Consider the following 15,899-nt stretch of genomic DNA (forward strand, 5'->3'; position numbering starts at 1 on the left):
GACTGAACAAACTGAAATCATTTATCTTAGTCAAAAGTAATGTGCATTTTTCTTTTGTTCATCATTTATTAACATATGTACAAAACCCAAATAGATCTCAATATTTGTAATACACTGCCAGTTTCTGCCTGTCCAAGAGAAAATCTGAGTATTTTTGTGGAAATCATCAGTGTGCATCTGAACCAGCCGTATTCTTCTCTTATTTCAATCAAAGGCTTCATTCTCCTCGGACGCCTCTGTTGGTGAGAAGCTGCTGTCGTTCCTTAGGAAAGTGTTTTCAGACGCTGAACTTCATGTCAAACGCTGATTGATCTGCAGACTGAAACACAAGAGCATCAGACACACGGACATCATAATACCCACAGATGTGCTGCCGATGTCACTTCCTGGAGATGATGCTTCAACCAACTGGCTTTTCTTGTTTAGAGTTCAGATGTAAAGTGATATTAGAACACGGGGAAAAAATTATATATAAATTATTAATTGATTTGAAAAAATCTTGGAAATGTACGGTGGCCGAGAGAGTTCAGCGTGCTGCAAATGAAAACGTCCTGATATAAATGACTATAAACAGGATATGGTAATTAATACTGAGACACTAATTTGGGCAAAGAGCACTAATGACTTGTTTAAGACTTGAAGCTAAAAGTTGAGGACTTGCCTATTTTGACTCGGGACTTGACTCAAGAATTGAATGCAAAGACTTGAAACTTCCAAAACAATGACTTGGTCCCACCTCTGGTGATAACTTCAAAAATGGTGTACATTTTTGTGTAATATTTGTGTAAATATTATATTAATATATATATTTGTCAATATTGTCATTTTTTATATTATTTGCATTTTATTTATTAAAAAAGATTCTTATTTTAACTTTTTTGTTTGTTACGTAGTGATATTTTGCATGACGAACACAACAAGTGTTATTATTATCATTAATTAAAATAAGATATTAAAAACATTTATCTTAAACTGCATTAAAATAGATGTTAACTATAATAAAACAAAAACCTTTCAGTTATGCTGTAATATGCAATAATGAAAATAATGAAAAACTGAAATATAATAAAAACTAGATATTTAAAAACAACGAAAACTAATTAAACTGATAAAAATGCACAACAAAATAAGCTAAAACTAAACCTGAAAATAACTGAAAAAAAAAATACATTTAAAAATAACAAGAACTAAAAAAAAAATATATATAAAAAAAATTACAAAACTTCTAAAACTTTAACTAAAATAAAAGTGGACAATATAAAAATAAAAAAAATCATATATTAATGATAATAAAATAGTTATTAACTGATAATCTTCCCTATTCACCACAGCTCTGAAACTGAGATAAAATAAAAGATTAAATGAATAAATCACAAAAGGTCTGATGTCACTGGAGATAAACGTCATTGGTTCTCATGTGTCACATGACTGACTGTAATGTGTTTAAAATGAGATGAGGGGAGTCATACGACTGTTATGATTTGTTTTTTGTGCATTTTGGATGGCAGTTTTGAGTTTTAAAAACAGAACATGGGTTTGGACCACCGTGCCGGTGAGTTTGATGTTCCTTTACCTACAGACGAGGAGCTTCCACCAGAGCGGCTTCATCGGCGTCCAGCTGCACGTGAATCATGCGCTCTATCAGTCTGCTGTAGCGTGTCTGGTCCAACAGGGGGCGGAGCCTCTCATTGCACCGCCCCCGTTCTTTAAGCCACTCCTCCCTGAGTGTGTGGAGCGCTTGTGACTCCGCCTCTCCTCTCCTCGCTCCCTCATTAGAGCACAGTGCTGAAGACACCTCCTTCGTCACGGTGTGGATCTCCGTCTGCAGAGTCTGAGCCAGAGATCCAGCGCAGAACCTTGGCCTCTCCAGCGGCTGCACGTCATGTGACATTGGCAGGAAGTCACACAGCGAGTGCAGGAAGTGCAGCAAACTCAGCTCATCCCTGCGGCAGAACACAACCAATCACGCTCATCGAACAGCAACACAGTCTTCCAATGAATCAAACTTTTAGTTGAAATGAATAAAGTCCATTTTATTTACTCATGTCATTTTAAAGAAATGTTATCTTTTTCCTCTACAACAGTTCAGTGACCACACAAAAAAAGGCACATCATAAAAGTACCAGAGCATTTCATATGACTTTAAAATTTATTTTTATTCTATTTTTTTTTCCATTTCAATTTCAATTATTTCTGTATTCCTCATTTTTTAACACATATTTTCTTTTGTAAATTCATGGAAGTGTCTTTTTTCAAATATATAATCCATTTTATTTTATCATAAACTCATTTTTATTTTTTCCCAAATTTATTTTATTCTTTTTTTTCTGGATTGCATTTTGTTACATTAAAATTCTGTATTAATTCAAATCATGAAACTTTTTTTTACATGTATTAAAAGTTTAACAAAAATTACATTTCTACATTTTGTTTTCATTTTAATATTTCTGGATTGTTTTTAATTGTTTAAATAAATGTTAACAAAATAAATTAATAAAAACTTAAGCATTTTAATGATTTATTACATGTTATAAAACAACAAGACCTAATAATTTTAATTTTGTAATATTATAATTACTGAAGAAGTATAGTCTAGTTTAAAAAGTATAGTCTGCATTACAGAAATTATAGGTCTCTTTCTCTCTCGCAATAATAGCTTTAAATAACCTTTTGGGGGTATTTTCACAGCAAAATTTGGAAATTACTAAAGTAGTCAAACCTGTTCATTAGAAGGGGGTGTCCTAATACTTTTTTCCATATGGTGTATCTCTGTTCCAGTGAACATGGCGGATAAGCAGAAAGTTACATGACTGAAACAAACCGATAGTCCATGTTTTCACCTGCAGTAGACGCTCAAGACGCCCTGAAACGGTGAGTTCTGCTCCCAGCAGAAGAGCCGGATGCCTGACGGGTCTGCGGTGAAGTGCGGGTCTATCTCCAGCCGCTCGAACCTCAGTGACTCCTGCAACCAGCCCTGCACATCCGCCAGTGTGTGATCCGGACAGTCCAGCTGGAAAAACCACACGTCCAGCAGCGCCATCAGGCTGAGGAGATCCTCTCTGGCCTCATCTGAACACACAAATCATCAGAGAACACCACTGTGACTAGAAACTACAGATACACCCGGAACCGATACCGATAACAATACCGATACTGAAACCGATAGTTTGGTTTTCAGAATCGCAAGGGGAAAAACAAACTCTCCCAATTAATGCTATAAACTGTACAGTATATTTTGTAAACTTTTTGACTCTAATATATCTTCATAGATAAGTATTTTTAACATCTAATAACAGCCCAAGCATACCCAGTTGACATGACATGAAATGACATGAAACAAAATTAAATGAATATACCTCTTAAAAATAATTGTAAAAAAAAAATCAAGAAAGAAAGAAAGTCTTTTGGGGGTTTTAAAGCATTTGTGAAGTTTCATTCCCTTACTAAAAACTACGCATTTTTTGGAAAAATGTATCTCTTCCAGGTCAAAACTGAGAATAAAATTGAGATTGCGTTATCTCGTTTACTTCGACAGCCCTAAATTCCACACAAAAGACATTTACTTCACACGTTTTGATTGAGAGGATATAATCAGCTCTGATCACTGGCTGTATTTAAGTAATCAGCTGACAGTGGTTATCGGCCGATATATCGGTGCATCCTTACTATAAACTGCCACTAATAAGGCTGTTTTCTGACCTGTGTTGAGTCTGTGCTCCTGTAACAGTCGTGGATGCAACTTTCCCATGGAAATATCCTTTAGATCCAGTGAGATCTGCCCGCAGTGTTGAGAAACCCGAGCACATTCTCCCGCAGGAGATCCGGGTGATTCTTTGGAGCTGTAATGGAGCATGATGGGACATCTGACGCAACCTGAGGTTAATAAAGGAGCTGCGTCAGTCACAGCGACCAGGGCGAGTTTTGATCCGTCGCTGTCAGCAGAACAATCGGAGCGTCTGATCTTCTTCACCGGTGACGGGCCGTGAGCGACAGCTGTGTCTGATGCAGGATAGGGCAGGACCACAGACTTAGTGTTCAGAACAGGAGCCACTCCAGTTTGATGAGAATCCAACACAATCGAAGCGCTAATATTCATTACAGACCTACAAAACAGTCAGAAGAGAGTAATTATGTCACGATATTAATGCATTTGATCTGAAATTACCTTTTTTCACCAATCAGAGGAAGCATCATTTGATCCAAATTAAATGCATATCAGAGTTATTATTGTTAACTAAAACTTAAACCACAAAAAAATCATTGCAATAAAATAAAAAGTTAACTAAAATGAATTAAATTATTTTAGCTTGCTGAACATTTAAAATTTTCGTTTAGTTTAAATTTAAGCACTAAAATAACTAAAAAATTTAAAATGAGACATAATAAAATGACAAAACACAAAATTAAAATAAAAATTTAATTGAATTCAAAATATTAACAAAACTATAATACAATATTACTGATACTAAAATAACACAGATATGAAAAGGAAACAGAGGAAGCATACAAAACTTACACAAAAAATATGCAACCAACTAAAAATGTCCCTGCATGGCATTTTACAATCTTTAAAATGCTTTGCAAAAACAATATCTGTAGGTAAATATTGCTGTTTTGTTTTTGCAAAAAACAAAAAAAACTTTTGTTCTCATTTAGAGGAAGCATCACTTGATTATTGCAGTCAAGTAGATTTCAAAATGTTTAGAGTAAGAAGTAAAATACAGTAAAAATCTAGTTAAAAGATAAATAAAAAATAGATATAAACAAGGCACATTTTTCTCACTAAATAAACGCAAGAAAGTATCTTTTTTTCATTTAATTTTTTATATGTACCAATATAACAGTACATAGTCATAAACAGCTAAATGTACCTACAGATATACTAAAACATTTTAATATATGAAAAATTCCACATGGGGACTTTCTGAGTGACGATGCAAATGAATCATTAAATCTGAGTCATTTGAATCAATTCACTGAAAAGGACATTTTGAACTGATTGATGGAAATGAATCAAACGTACCGACTCTAATTCTGTTTCTTGAACTGAAGTTTAAACAACAGTTGATATTAGTAAATCATCTCGTCTTGTGAGTATGAAAGCAATCAGACAGAGATGATTTAGACCAACAGAGCAGATTTTATTTGAATGTGAGGTCCATGATTAGCTGGTCTCCTTCAGGTCAGGTGAGGAACAAAAGCAGCTGCATTTCTAAAAACAGACTCATTTTGCATGGCGGTCTTGTTTCTATGGTTACAGTCTCTATTACCCTGAACAGCCCGAGTGTGAATACATCAGATAACGGTACAGTAATGAGACACAGCTTCAATATTTGCTCCCATTCTCTATTAGCATGAAGTCTAGGTTGTAGCGCTCAAACAAACAGATCAATGTTTTGAGAGCCGCACACCTTTCAGAGAAATCAGCCTACGAACGCTTTACTTGGTTCACTAGACTTCATCTTTAAACTTCAGCAGCAAAAATGTCTGTTATTTTATTTTAAACCATTTTTATTGTACTTTTATTTATGTTTATAATATCTTAACTTCTCGCCTTACAGTCATGTTTAGCAGATTAGAATTGTGACAAAATATACTTTACATTCTGCGAATATATAATCAAGCAATCAAATTACATTTGTTATAAACATTTTTCATTTAGTTTCCACTTGATGTACTGAAACTGAAATAATAAAAACTATATCTGGACATAAATAATAAAATATCAAAACTAATTCAAACTATTAATAAAAACTATAATAGCAAAGTTTCTTGCTTTAGTGAAAAAAAAGCATTGATTATTTTCAGAATAGATTCTTGTACAGCGACTCGTTTAAAGAGTAAATCTCACATACGTGTTGTTTGTTTTCAGAACGACACCGACGATCAAACTCTGTCCGATGACTCTTTGCCAAACTCTGTGTATCTTCAGAGGAGCTTCAGCACATTCAGTCTGCATCCCGTCATCCTCTTCATCTCCAGCACCATCATCATCATCATCCCACAGAGAAACAAGCCCCTCCTGCGACATTCACAGACAAACCGAGTGCTAAACTGTTGACTGATAGTTTAATCTCAAGCACTTTTACTATGAAGCTTTGAAGCACCTGCTCTGGAGAGGAGATTGCATGTTTTCTGCCTGACACCAGATCAGTTAAAGCCACTAATGACTGCTGTAGAAGTCTATCTTTGACCTCCACGTCTCTCTGAAGGTCTTCAAGGATGTTCAGGCCGCTCTAAAGACACAACAAACCAATAACAGACAACAATGCATGTTATATTTGAGAGGAATATTCCAGCTTCAATGCCACAATCTCCGAAAAAAAGATACAAAACTGTTATTTTAAACTATACTAACAAGTATCAAAGCAAACTTTAGGATGCATGGCAATTGTCATGTTTAGTTGATTATTTTAAGGTGTCCTTGTTACACATATTACATGTACTTACTATTATAATAACAATTAATCATGGATAATTACATGCAAGTAATCCTAAAACAAAACCTAATCCTAACCATAGAGTAAGTACATGCAGTTAATAAATATTACTCAGTACTTAAATGTATAATTACACAAGTGTAACCAAATTTTCCTCTTCATTACACAACTATTCCCATAATATCTCTATTTCCAGAGGAAGGAAACTGATTATGAGTCTGCAGACAGACGAGCAGGTGCTTCTGTTAATTACCTGCAGTCTGGACTGTAATGCTTGAACCATAAGAAGGTGATTCTCCTGCGCTGCGTCTGATGTGTTCGGCTCCTCGCCGTCTGATCGGCCACACTACAGATAGTTTTAACACACAGCAAAATCAATCAGACACATTAGAAACAGAGATCAGTGCTTCTCAACCGGTGTGTTGCACATCTGTCCGTTCATACTACAGACAGAAACTGTGCTCAATGCAAACAAACAAATGCAACTAATCATGCATAATTAATAAATCTAAATAAATAGACTTAAGTTATTATTGTTGTGCATCTATTTTATGTATTTATGTGCATCCAATCAAACTCTAAAGACTAGATCAAATTGAATGTGCAATATATAATGCTTGTTCCTGAAGCAAAAGCAGCTGAGTAGCACTGATATATGAAGCTGTTGACGCACAGAGTAAGTGACGGCACACAGATCAGTGAGTAGAAAGCTGCTAAGTGGCTCTGCTGATGAACTCTCAAACACTAAGAGCATCTGATCCGTCCCGCATCCCATAAAGTCATCAACGAGCAGCAGACGCACTCCTGTCCAACACCCCGCCACCTGAAACACGGAACAACACCATTAGTTATGTACTGTATATATATATACAGAAATATGTTAATTATTTTACCAAAATAAGAGGGATCATAAAAAATGCATGTTATTGTTTATTTAGTACTGACCTGAATAAGATATTTCAGGTAAAAGATGTTTACAGTCCACAAGAGAAAATAATAGTTGAATTTATAAAAATGAGCCCGTTCAAAAGTTTACATCCCCTTGATTCTTAATTCTGTTATCTGAATGATCCACAGCTGTTTTTTTGTTTAGTGATAGTGGTTCATGAGTCCCTTGTTTGTCCTGAACAGTTAAACTATCTGCTGTTCTTCAGAAAAATCCTTCAGGTCCCACAAATTCTTTGGTTTTGCAGCATTTTTGTGTATTTGAACCCTTTCCAACAATGACTGTATGATTTTGAAAAACCAGGCAGGGGGGTGAAAACTTTTGAACAGAATAGAGATGTGAACATTTTTCTTATTTTGTCTAATATCATATTTTTTCATTTAGTTCTGCCCTTCAGAAGCTACAGAAGATAGTTACTTGTTTCCCAGAAGACAAAACAAGTTAAATTTACCCTGATCTTCAAATTCAAAAAGTTTTCACCCCTGTCTCTTAATGCATGGGTTTTCCTTCTGGAGCATCAGTGCGCACTATATATATATATAAAGTTAGGCTTTGTTTGTAATTTAACTACTTTTAAGAGGTTTAATCCAGGTTAAACGTGTAAAAAGAAAAACTATATATTACAAAAGGTTTTTAATGTTTATCTTGGAAAAAAAAAAATTGGCCTTAATGAAAAAATTTTCATGTGAGTCAACCGAAGAAAAAAGGTTCTAGAGGAGTTGAAATGGTCAGAATCCATTAAAATAAAGGAGAATCCTCACCAGTTCACAAAGACGTAAAATTAGACATCATAAATATCACAATGACTAACAGGCTTGCGGTCAGCTTCTGACTAAGGTCTATATACTGCAGGTACAAAAAAAAAAAAACAGGTTATAAAAGTTTATTATTTATGCATTTAACAGAATTAATGCATCTTCAACAGAAACCTGTATTAGACGTAAAACAGACCCAAATGTTACTCCAGTTTCTGTGAAAACACTCGTCTTACAGGACTTCGCTTCAACAAGCTCCTGGATAAACATGCAGCGATGCATCATAACAGATAATAAATAATCTGACATCTTCTGCTGCTTTGAAATGTTTCTGGTACGACCGCTAACCTTTAAATGCAAGCCCTGCAAACAGCTTTTAATATCGTCCATCAGTAAGTGTACAGTAAACATCTGTGCTGTGATTGACAGCCTCCTTCCTGTTTATTAAACACGCCAAACCTCTTAAAGAAGCCTAACCACAAATAAACGCTCACCTGGAAAGTGTCTTTCCACACAGCGCAGACGTTTCCCTGACTGAAGGTTACGACAACGAGACAGTCGTTCAGAGTGTGAATCATCCGAATACTCAGCGGTTGCTCGTAAGGAAGAAGACAAACGTCCCGGGGAAGTCCGTTCTCAAAACGAACCAGCTGCTTCATGCTTGTAGCCGCCAGAACAGCCGATCTCAAACCACCATCGACTTCTTCAGCCGACAGAACCATCATGCATTGGATCACAGAGCTGTAGGCATCAGGTACAAGACATGCAGAGTTCAATGTTCTTCCATCTTCTATGAAATACAGTATGTTTTTCACTTTAGATTGATCACTTGGCACATTTTGGGCTCCTTGAATCACTAGTTTTCTTTGCCGAAGAGGGAGTTCGCCAATAAAATTGACCGTCATGGGAATTGGCACTTCTTTCACTCCACTGGTTTGACAGGATGTATAAAAAACTGAGTTTTCGTGCCTCCAAATCAATGTAGGGCCGAGCAATATCGAAATATTATCTCTCATCTCGTATGGCAACACAAACTCAGCATGAAGCTTTGCATCTGTGGATGTGCATATGGAGTAAAGCATGTATTTAAAAGCAGACGTCCTCTTCTTGCACAGTCTCAGTAAAACACAAGGCACTTTTTGTCTCTGTTGAACATCCAGAGCGGAGCAACAATGAACGACGTCTGTTTCTGCAGAGCCGTCCTTGTGAATCAGAGACGAGTTACGATCTCTAACGGAGAACTTCTGTGAGTCTCGGTTGAAGGACAAACTGTAGAAAGAAACCTCTGAGCCTTTGCGATGATCTCTGGTTTTTGAGCTGAATCTCTCGCACTGGAAAGCAAGCACTTCTCCTTTAACCGCGAGCATTTTGACGTGCCGTTCTGCTGCCATCGCCTTGTGATTTGAAGTCAACTCAGATGAAAAGCTGGAGAAGAACATGAAAAGAAACCTCAATCTTCAACAACATATTTCCAAAGATTTTGCATATAACACCAAGTCATTTACTGAGGAACTCACAAAAGACGTTTGGTGCAAGCCGAGTCCGTTTGGCGTCAGAATTTGGGTCATTTGGTTTGGTGTCCAGACTTGAAAAGCTTGGTTCACTGTTGGAAACAATCACAATAAAGTTGGTGGATTAAGCAAGTAAAGCCTGACATATGTGACCCAGGACCACAAAACCAGTCATAAGGCTCCATTGAGATTTATACATCATCACTCAATAAATAATCTTTCCATTGATGTATGGTTTGTTATGTTAGGACAATATTTGTCTGAGATACAACTATTTGAAAATCTGGAATCTGAGGGAGCAAAAAAATCTAAATATTGAGAAAATCACCTTTAAAGTTGTTCAAATGAAGATCTTAGCAATGCATATTACTAATCAAAAATTAAGGTTTGATATATTTACAGTAGGATATGTACTAAATATCTTCATGGAACATGATCTTAATATCCTAGTGATTTTTGTCATAAAAGAGAAATGTATAATTTTGATCCATACAATGTATTGTTGGCTATTGCTACAGATATATCTGTGTTACTCATGACTGCTTTTGTGCTGCAGGGACACATATGAAATAAGCATCAGAAAAATCTGGAACAGTTTACTTAAACTTTAGACCAAACATATAAAAAAAAATTGTTTTTTTGTGGAGTTTCATATTTGATGCATCATTCCTGTATGGCTCATATAGTCTGAGAGAATATGGAGAAAAAACAGCTCAGAGTTATTCAATTGAGCATAAATATGAATTTTCTGCAGATGCTGATATTTATACAGCAGGATGAAATTCTGCTGCTTATAAATCATGAGCTGTTTATGATCTAGATATCAGTCTATATCTCCAGTAATATGTCTCAGTAAGATGAGATGGAAATTATCCAAACATATAATGCAATGCTGATTGAGAGATGAAGAAATAAACCTCCTCAAAACACTGAGTGATCAGGAATTAATATCTTATAACACAATACTGTCATACTTTACCTCCGCATGACTTTATCTTTATGTTGTTTACTTACACTATTATCTGTTTCTCTTCCTCAAAGTGCGCGCGCATTTGACGCACATCACGTTCGCATTTTTCCGGGAGTTTCTTAAAGAAACAGTCGCTCAATTCAATCAGTGTTTTACAAATAAGTGATGTTGTCAGAGGTTTTAACTGCTTTTGGACTCTGCACATGATGTGATTATTTTCTATCGATTGCCAGAGCGTATCAGAGGAACTTTATCTCGCTGCGAGAGCCCGTTCAAAGGTTTGTTTGACACGTCAGAGCCAACATGGCGTCGCGATATGCCCAGTTTCACGCAGTCTGCGGTCGATTCTATTGAAGATCGGGCCACTGCTGACTGAGTGTGTGCACTATCATGGCGGAGGCAGGACAGGCGGAATCAGAGCAGGTAATCAAGACAGCTGAACAAAAGAAGCCTTATATGTTATATTCTCATCTGAAATGGATTTATAATTACTATTTTGCGCTCTCCAAAAGGACATCGAGAGCAAGATCGAAGAAACACGACAGAGGTTTAAAAGCGAGTATGTTGAAGGTGAGTTAGCAGGACGCTAAGTTCTCAAATACTGTGATCATCACAATAACATGCATTCTCATCTCATAATTCAACTTTAATATTAAATATTAGATGTTATGGTGAGGCTTCATTATGAGAGCTGATGTTTAATATTTGATATCACAGCTGTCAAAAAAACCTTCACAGTTCATGTTTGTTGTTTTTAATATAAATAGCAATAAGTGCACAGTTTAGCCTTGCAGTCTATGCATAAATGGTTTTATGATATTTCCTGTACTGTGTTTAAAATCATATACTGCTTTAAAATACTTCCTGATATTTTTAGACTTTAAATTTCTCTCTGTGTGTGTTTTATTGTGTGGAATTATATATATATATATATATACATACATACTGTATATAATACACACACACTTTTTTTTAAATAAGATAGATGCATATGCTGTATGCTGTGGGAAGATGTTTGAACGGACAGTTATTAACAGAACTATTAATCAGTGTATTATTCCTGGACTATTATTATTCTGTCTCTAATTCAAACCCTGCATTGCTTTTACTAACAATCTTGCAGAGTCCCAAGACAGATATGACAGCAGAGACGTGGAGAGACTCTTCAAAGATGACGCTCTGGCCGAAGGCTACCTCGCATGGAGACACTTTGTTGTGGAAGACACCTTAAAGATGATCGACGAGAGCTTGCAGTGGAGGAAAGAGTTTACTCTGAATGGTGTGTATGTACAGTGTGCTTCTGCTTGAGTCTGAAATGAGGAAGTTACTAACATGTATGTCGAGCTGCTGAACCACAGAAACATGTCTAGGCCACATTTACCAACAAGAAAATTAAACTTATTTTAGGACTATTATAGGATTTTTTTTTTCACCCAAGAGTTCTCATTCATGCATCTGGACACTTTTTTTTTTTAAGTTTATTTTTTAAATAATTTTTAAAATTAAAAATCACCTTTTTCCTCAACTGTGATTCTCATTAATCTAGTAAATTTTTAACATATTACAATAAAAAAAATCATGTAACCTTTTAAATTTTATTTTCAAAATAAAAAAAAATCTATATTATTCTCATTACTGTTGGACAATTTATACCATATTACAGTAAAAATAGTAACAATTAAATAAAATCACCATTATTTTCTACTGTAATTGTCGTTACTGGAGTGCATTTTTTACCATATTACAATAAAAATTGTAACATTTACATTTTATTTTTAAAATCATTTTTTATTTAAAAGTACAGTAATTACAGTAAAAAAATATTGTAACCTTTTGGAAAAAAAAAAGTAATATTTTTTTAAATAAACAAAAATCACCATTATTTTCAAATGTAATTGTCATTACTATGGTACATTTTTACTGTATTACAATAATAATTTTAATTTAAAAAAAATAAAATGGAAAAAAATACGGTAAATATATTTGCAAAATATTGTATGTATTCAATGTATTCAAATCAGCATAAAATGTATTTCTGAATTACGACCCGGGCATGTTTTTAACAAATTCACCTTTTTAAATGATTAGAAAGATGCAGTTAATGATTAAAGTTGTTAATTATTTGGTCCTGTAATACTGGTCCATATTTATTATTTTATGATTTATTTTTGTATTTATTTAAATGTTTTGATCCCAGCATGGTCATGAGATCTTGATGGATAAATAGTGTTATTTCTACATGCTCCGTTGGTGTTTTACAGTTATAACGATATAAAGCTTTCATTGACTGACCTTATAGCGATTTATAAGGAAGGCTTTGTGCTCCAAGGAAATGATTTTCTAACGAAGCCCTTTATTGTATGTTGTTATAATCCTCCTCTTGTCTGTGCTTCATCCCTACAAGCCTCAGCGTGTTAATTCAATCATTTCAGCTGATGTGTTCAACAGAAGAGCTTTAAAACAATGGCCTCCAAAGCAAACAGAGTCAGTGCTGAGCTTCTCTTATCAAATGTGCCATCAGGTTCAGGAAAGCGTGACGTTCAGAGAGTTGCAAGCTGATACTGTTGTGACGATTCAGGAAGAAAATGTGATGAATGAGTGCTATTTATTTTTGTTTTCTTCTTCCTGTAGACCTCACAGAGAGCAGTATTCCCAGATGGATGTTTGAGAGCGGTGCGGTTTTCCTTCATGGATACGACAAAGAAGGAAACAAACTCTGTAGGTGGAGTTAAAATGTCCCTTGCATGTTAAAACTATAGTTCATTGTTCATTATAATAGCAATAAGACATGCTTTTAATAGTGCTCATTTACTGAAAGCAGCGTGGTATTATTATTATATTATTATTACTACCTCTAACACGTTAATATTACTATTGTAAAACAAATGCACTGTAAAATAAAATAAATTTATTTCATAAGTATGTAAATTATTTGATATAGTTTATAATTTGGATAGTAATAGTATATTTAAGTTGACTTATTTATATTTATTCATTATTTTTTTTTATATAGTAATTTATTTTAGTGGAAAAGTGCAGTTCCTGTCACGGCAGGATTTCGAACACATGATAAATTCTATAATTATATGTCTTCAAAAATGTTGGATATTATGCAAATGTGAAAATAAAGCATAACTCGCATACATGTGATTTACTGTAAACTAATTCTTTAGCTGTATCGTTCAATTCTAGTCTTAATGAAGTATAGTACTATGCTGTAGTGATTTTGTTTTATGATATTTGCTTGCACTGAATTTCCTCTGAAGAATCAATAAATGATATCATCCATCTGCGGCTCTTTCTGTCTGTGTTTCTAATGCAGTCTGGTTCAGAGTGAAGCTCCACGTTAAAGATGCCAAGACGGTGTTGGATAAGAAGCGGTATGTGGCGTTCTGGTTGGAGCGTTACGCCAAGCGTGAGCCTGGGATGCCGCTGACGGTCGTGTTCGACATGTCTGAGTCTGGACTCAGTAATATAGTAAGTAAATATATTATTAAATTATACTGAAAATAATTAAATGAAAGGCACTTCATCTCTTTTGGATGCATTTTATTCACTGGGTTAATTATAAATGTGTAATATACAACGTCATGTATATTAATATTAATATTTTTAATTAACTATTTTCAATTTATATTATAAAAAAATTATATATGTGACATTTTAATTATATAATATTAGGGGTGTAACAGATCACAAAATTCATGATATAGCAAAAAGAAAGAAATGCCAGAGAAATTTCCTTGATTTTTTTTATTTTTTGTATTTTTTACTTTGAACAATGATGGAGCTGTAGTTCTTAGCAGGATATAAAACAAAAACAGCTCCGGTTTGAAGTATTCCAGCTGATGTTGCCTATTGTCATGTAGCAGATTAATCTTTTCCAATAAGTTCAAATTGATTTTTACCTTTTATGAGCATTTTTTACCTTTTAGAAAGCCATTTTATTTCTAAAAGTGTGCATCATCTTTTTGGTTCCTTTTTTTGCGTTTAATAAGTCAATAAGACATTTGGGCTGTTACCAAGCAAATGAAGTCAGTATTGACCAAATTCATCGTTGCAATGCAGAGGAAACACAGAAGTTGCATCTGAATGGCATTTAGATGCTTTACACACTGTTTAATGCAGCTCAGAGTGACATGCAATGCTTTAACCTGCAGTTACAAATTAATAAATGTTTTAATATTTTAAACTTTGGCAACTGATGTTTGAAATTAATAAAAAAAAATTAAAAGATACTTTAAATGTGAAATTAAAACTGCCAGATCGATTCATTCAGGAACGAAACACAGGCATTCTTCTGTGATATTGATTGTGTAAATATACATTTTCTGCCCCCCATATATTGAATTTTGTGATCATTCTAAATGCATTTTAATAGACTGAATCATGCAGTGAAAGGACGCACTTTAAATGCGCAAACGCACTAATCAAGTCTAATAGATTAATATGCTGTAATAGGAATCGTTCAGTTTCTAATGCGCACCGAACCGAAAGCCTCGTACCGAGTGGTGCAATACGAATACGTGTATCGTTACACGCTCATATATATATATATATATATTAGTCCAATATAATGGTTCAGAATTAGTTTTAGTGTTTTTCTTTTAAGGTCACCAGAGTGCAGTTGTTCTGATTAGTGTTGGGCTGTTATTGACCCTCTGGCAGACTTTTTAAGGTCATTAGCTGTACGAGTGGAAGGTGCAGAGGGACAGACGCCGCTCACTAGTTTAACACTTTGCAGATTTACATGGCCTTTAAATCCCTTTGGTCAATCCAACTCGCTCACTTAATCCGAGAGAATTTCCCATCAAACTGCAAATCTCCTCGTGTCGTGTTTCTGCAGCAGAAATGCAGGAGTTTAATGCTGCTGGAAGCCAAAGCCGCAGCCTAATCAAACCTAATGCCAGTTTTATATGGAGGAATTAGAGTATGCTTTAATTTGCTCTCTTTAATGCTTATCTTATATGACTGTAAAATGTTTAAATGTTCGTGTTTATAAAATGAAGGACTGTCCTGTGAGGTGTCTTTACTGTGGAGATGTGCTTTGATCGGATATATTTGAATTTAAATAGAATGTTTTTGAGGTTTAATCATTTCATTTCTGTTTGTTAGTTAACAGGTTCTTTCCCTTTATTGATAAATAATTATTATTATTTTTTTTTTTTTTTACCTTTATGGCCTTAATGACCTTTATGTTGCATCCATAGCAATTGTTTAGGAGCCAAGCAGTGAATTTCATTTTGAAATCCCAAGAACTGTTTGGAGGAACTTTGT

General features: G+C 34.7%; 2 protein-coding genes across 4 annotated transcripts in view; one reads left to right on the forward strand and one right to left on the reverse strand.

Moving 5' to 3' along the window:
• Positions 1-13,103, reverse strand: LOC306877203 (Fanconi anemia group B protein-like). 3 transcript variants are annotated; one of them, XM_079428797.1, is made up of 11 exons: positions 10,667-10,724; positions 9,659-9,744; positions 8,636-9,566; positions 7,114-7,263; positions 6,694-6,786; positions 6,108-6,236; positions 5,856-6,022; positions 3,700-4,103; positions 2,841-3,069; positions 1,574-1,943; positions 1-319 (listed from the first exon to the last, which is right to left on the reverse strand). In XM_079428797.1, exons 3-10 carry the CDS (start codon positions 9,530-9,532, stop codon positions 1,574-1,576), a joined length of 2,439 nt encoding a protein of 812 aa, XP_079284923.1. In that variant the 5' UTR covers positions 9,533-9,566; positions 9,659-9,744; positions 10,667-10,724; the 3' UTR covers positions 1-319. The 3 variants fall into 3 exon arrangements, with proteins under 3 accessions (XP_079284923.1, XP_079284924.1, XP_079284925.1); XM_079428798.1 differs by having other exon boundaries at positions 6-319; positions 10,632-10,694; XM_079428799.1 differs by lacking the exon at positions 10,667-10,724 and adding an exon at positions 12,915-13,103 and having other exon boundaries at positions 39-319.
• Positions 10,745-15,899, forward strand: part of LOC306877204 (motile sperm domain-containing protein 2-like) — a 20,550-nt gene continuing 15,395 nt past the window's right edge. The window contains exons 1-5 of the mRNA XM_079428800.1: positions 10,745-11,045; positions 11,135-11,192; positions 11,746-11,901; positions 13,254-13,340; positions 13,945-14,099. Of these exons, the coding sequence (XP_079284926.1) occupies positions 11,013-11,045; positions 11,135-11,192; positions 11,746-11,901; positions 13,254-13,340; positions 13,945-14,099 (489 nt within the window). The 5' untranslated portion in view covers positions 10,745-11,012. The remainder of the gene's footprint in view (positions 11,046-11,134; positions 11,193-11,745; positions 11,902-13,253; positions 13,341-13,944; positions 14,100-15,899) is intronic.

This window comes from Barbus barbus (assembly GCF_936440315.1).
Source record: "Barbus barbus genome assembly, chromosome: 11".
NCBI lineage: Eukaryota > Metazoa > Chordata > Actinopteri > Cypriniformes > Cyprinidae > Barbus > Barbus barbus.

Coding starts and splice junctions, on each gene's coding strand:
- LOC306877203 (XM_079428797.1), bottom strand. CDS start 9,532: ATGGCAGCAGAACGGCACGTCAAAATGCTCGCGGTTAAAGGAGAAGTG. Junction 6,023..6,107: donor CAATCTCCTCTCCAGAGCAG/GTGCTTCAAAGC, acceptor TGAATGTCGCAG/GAGGGGCTTGTTTCTCTGTG. Junction 3,070..3,699: donor GGAGCACAGACTCAACACAG/GTCAGAAAACAG, acceptor TTGTGTGTTCAG/ATGAGGCCAGAGAGGATCTC.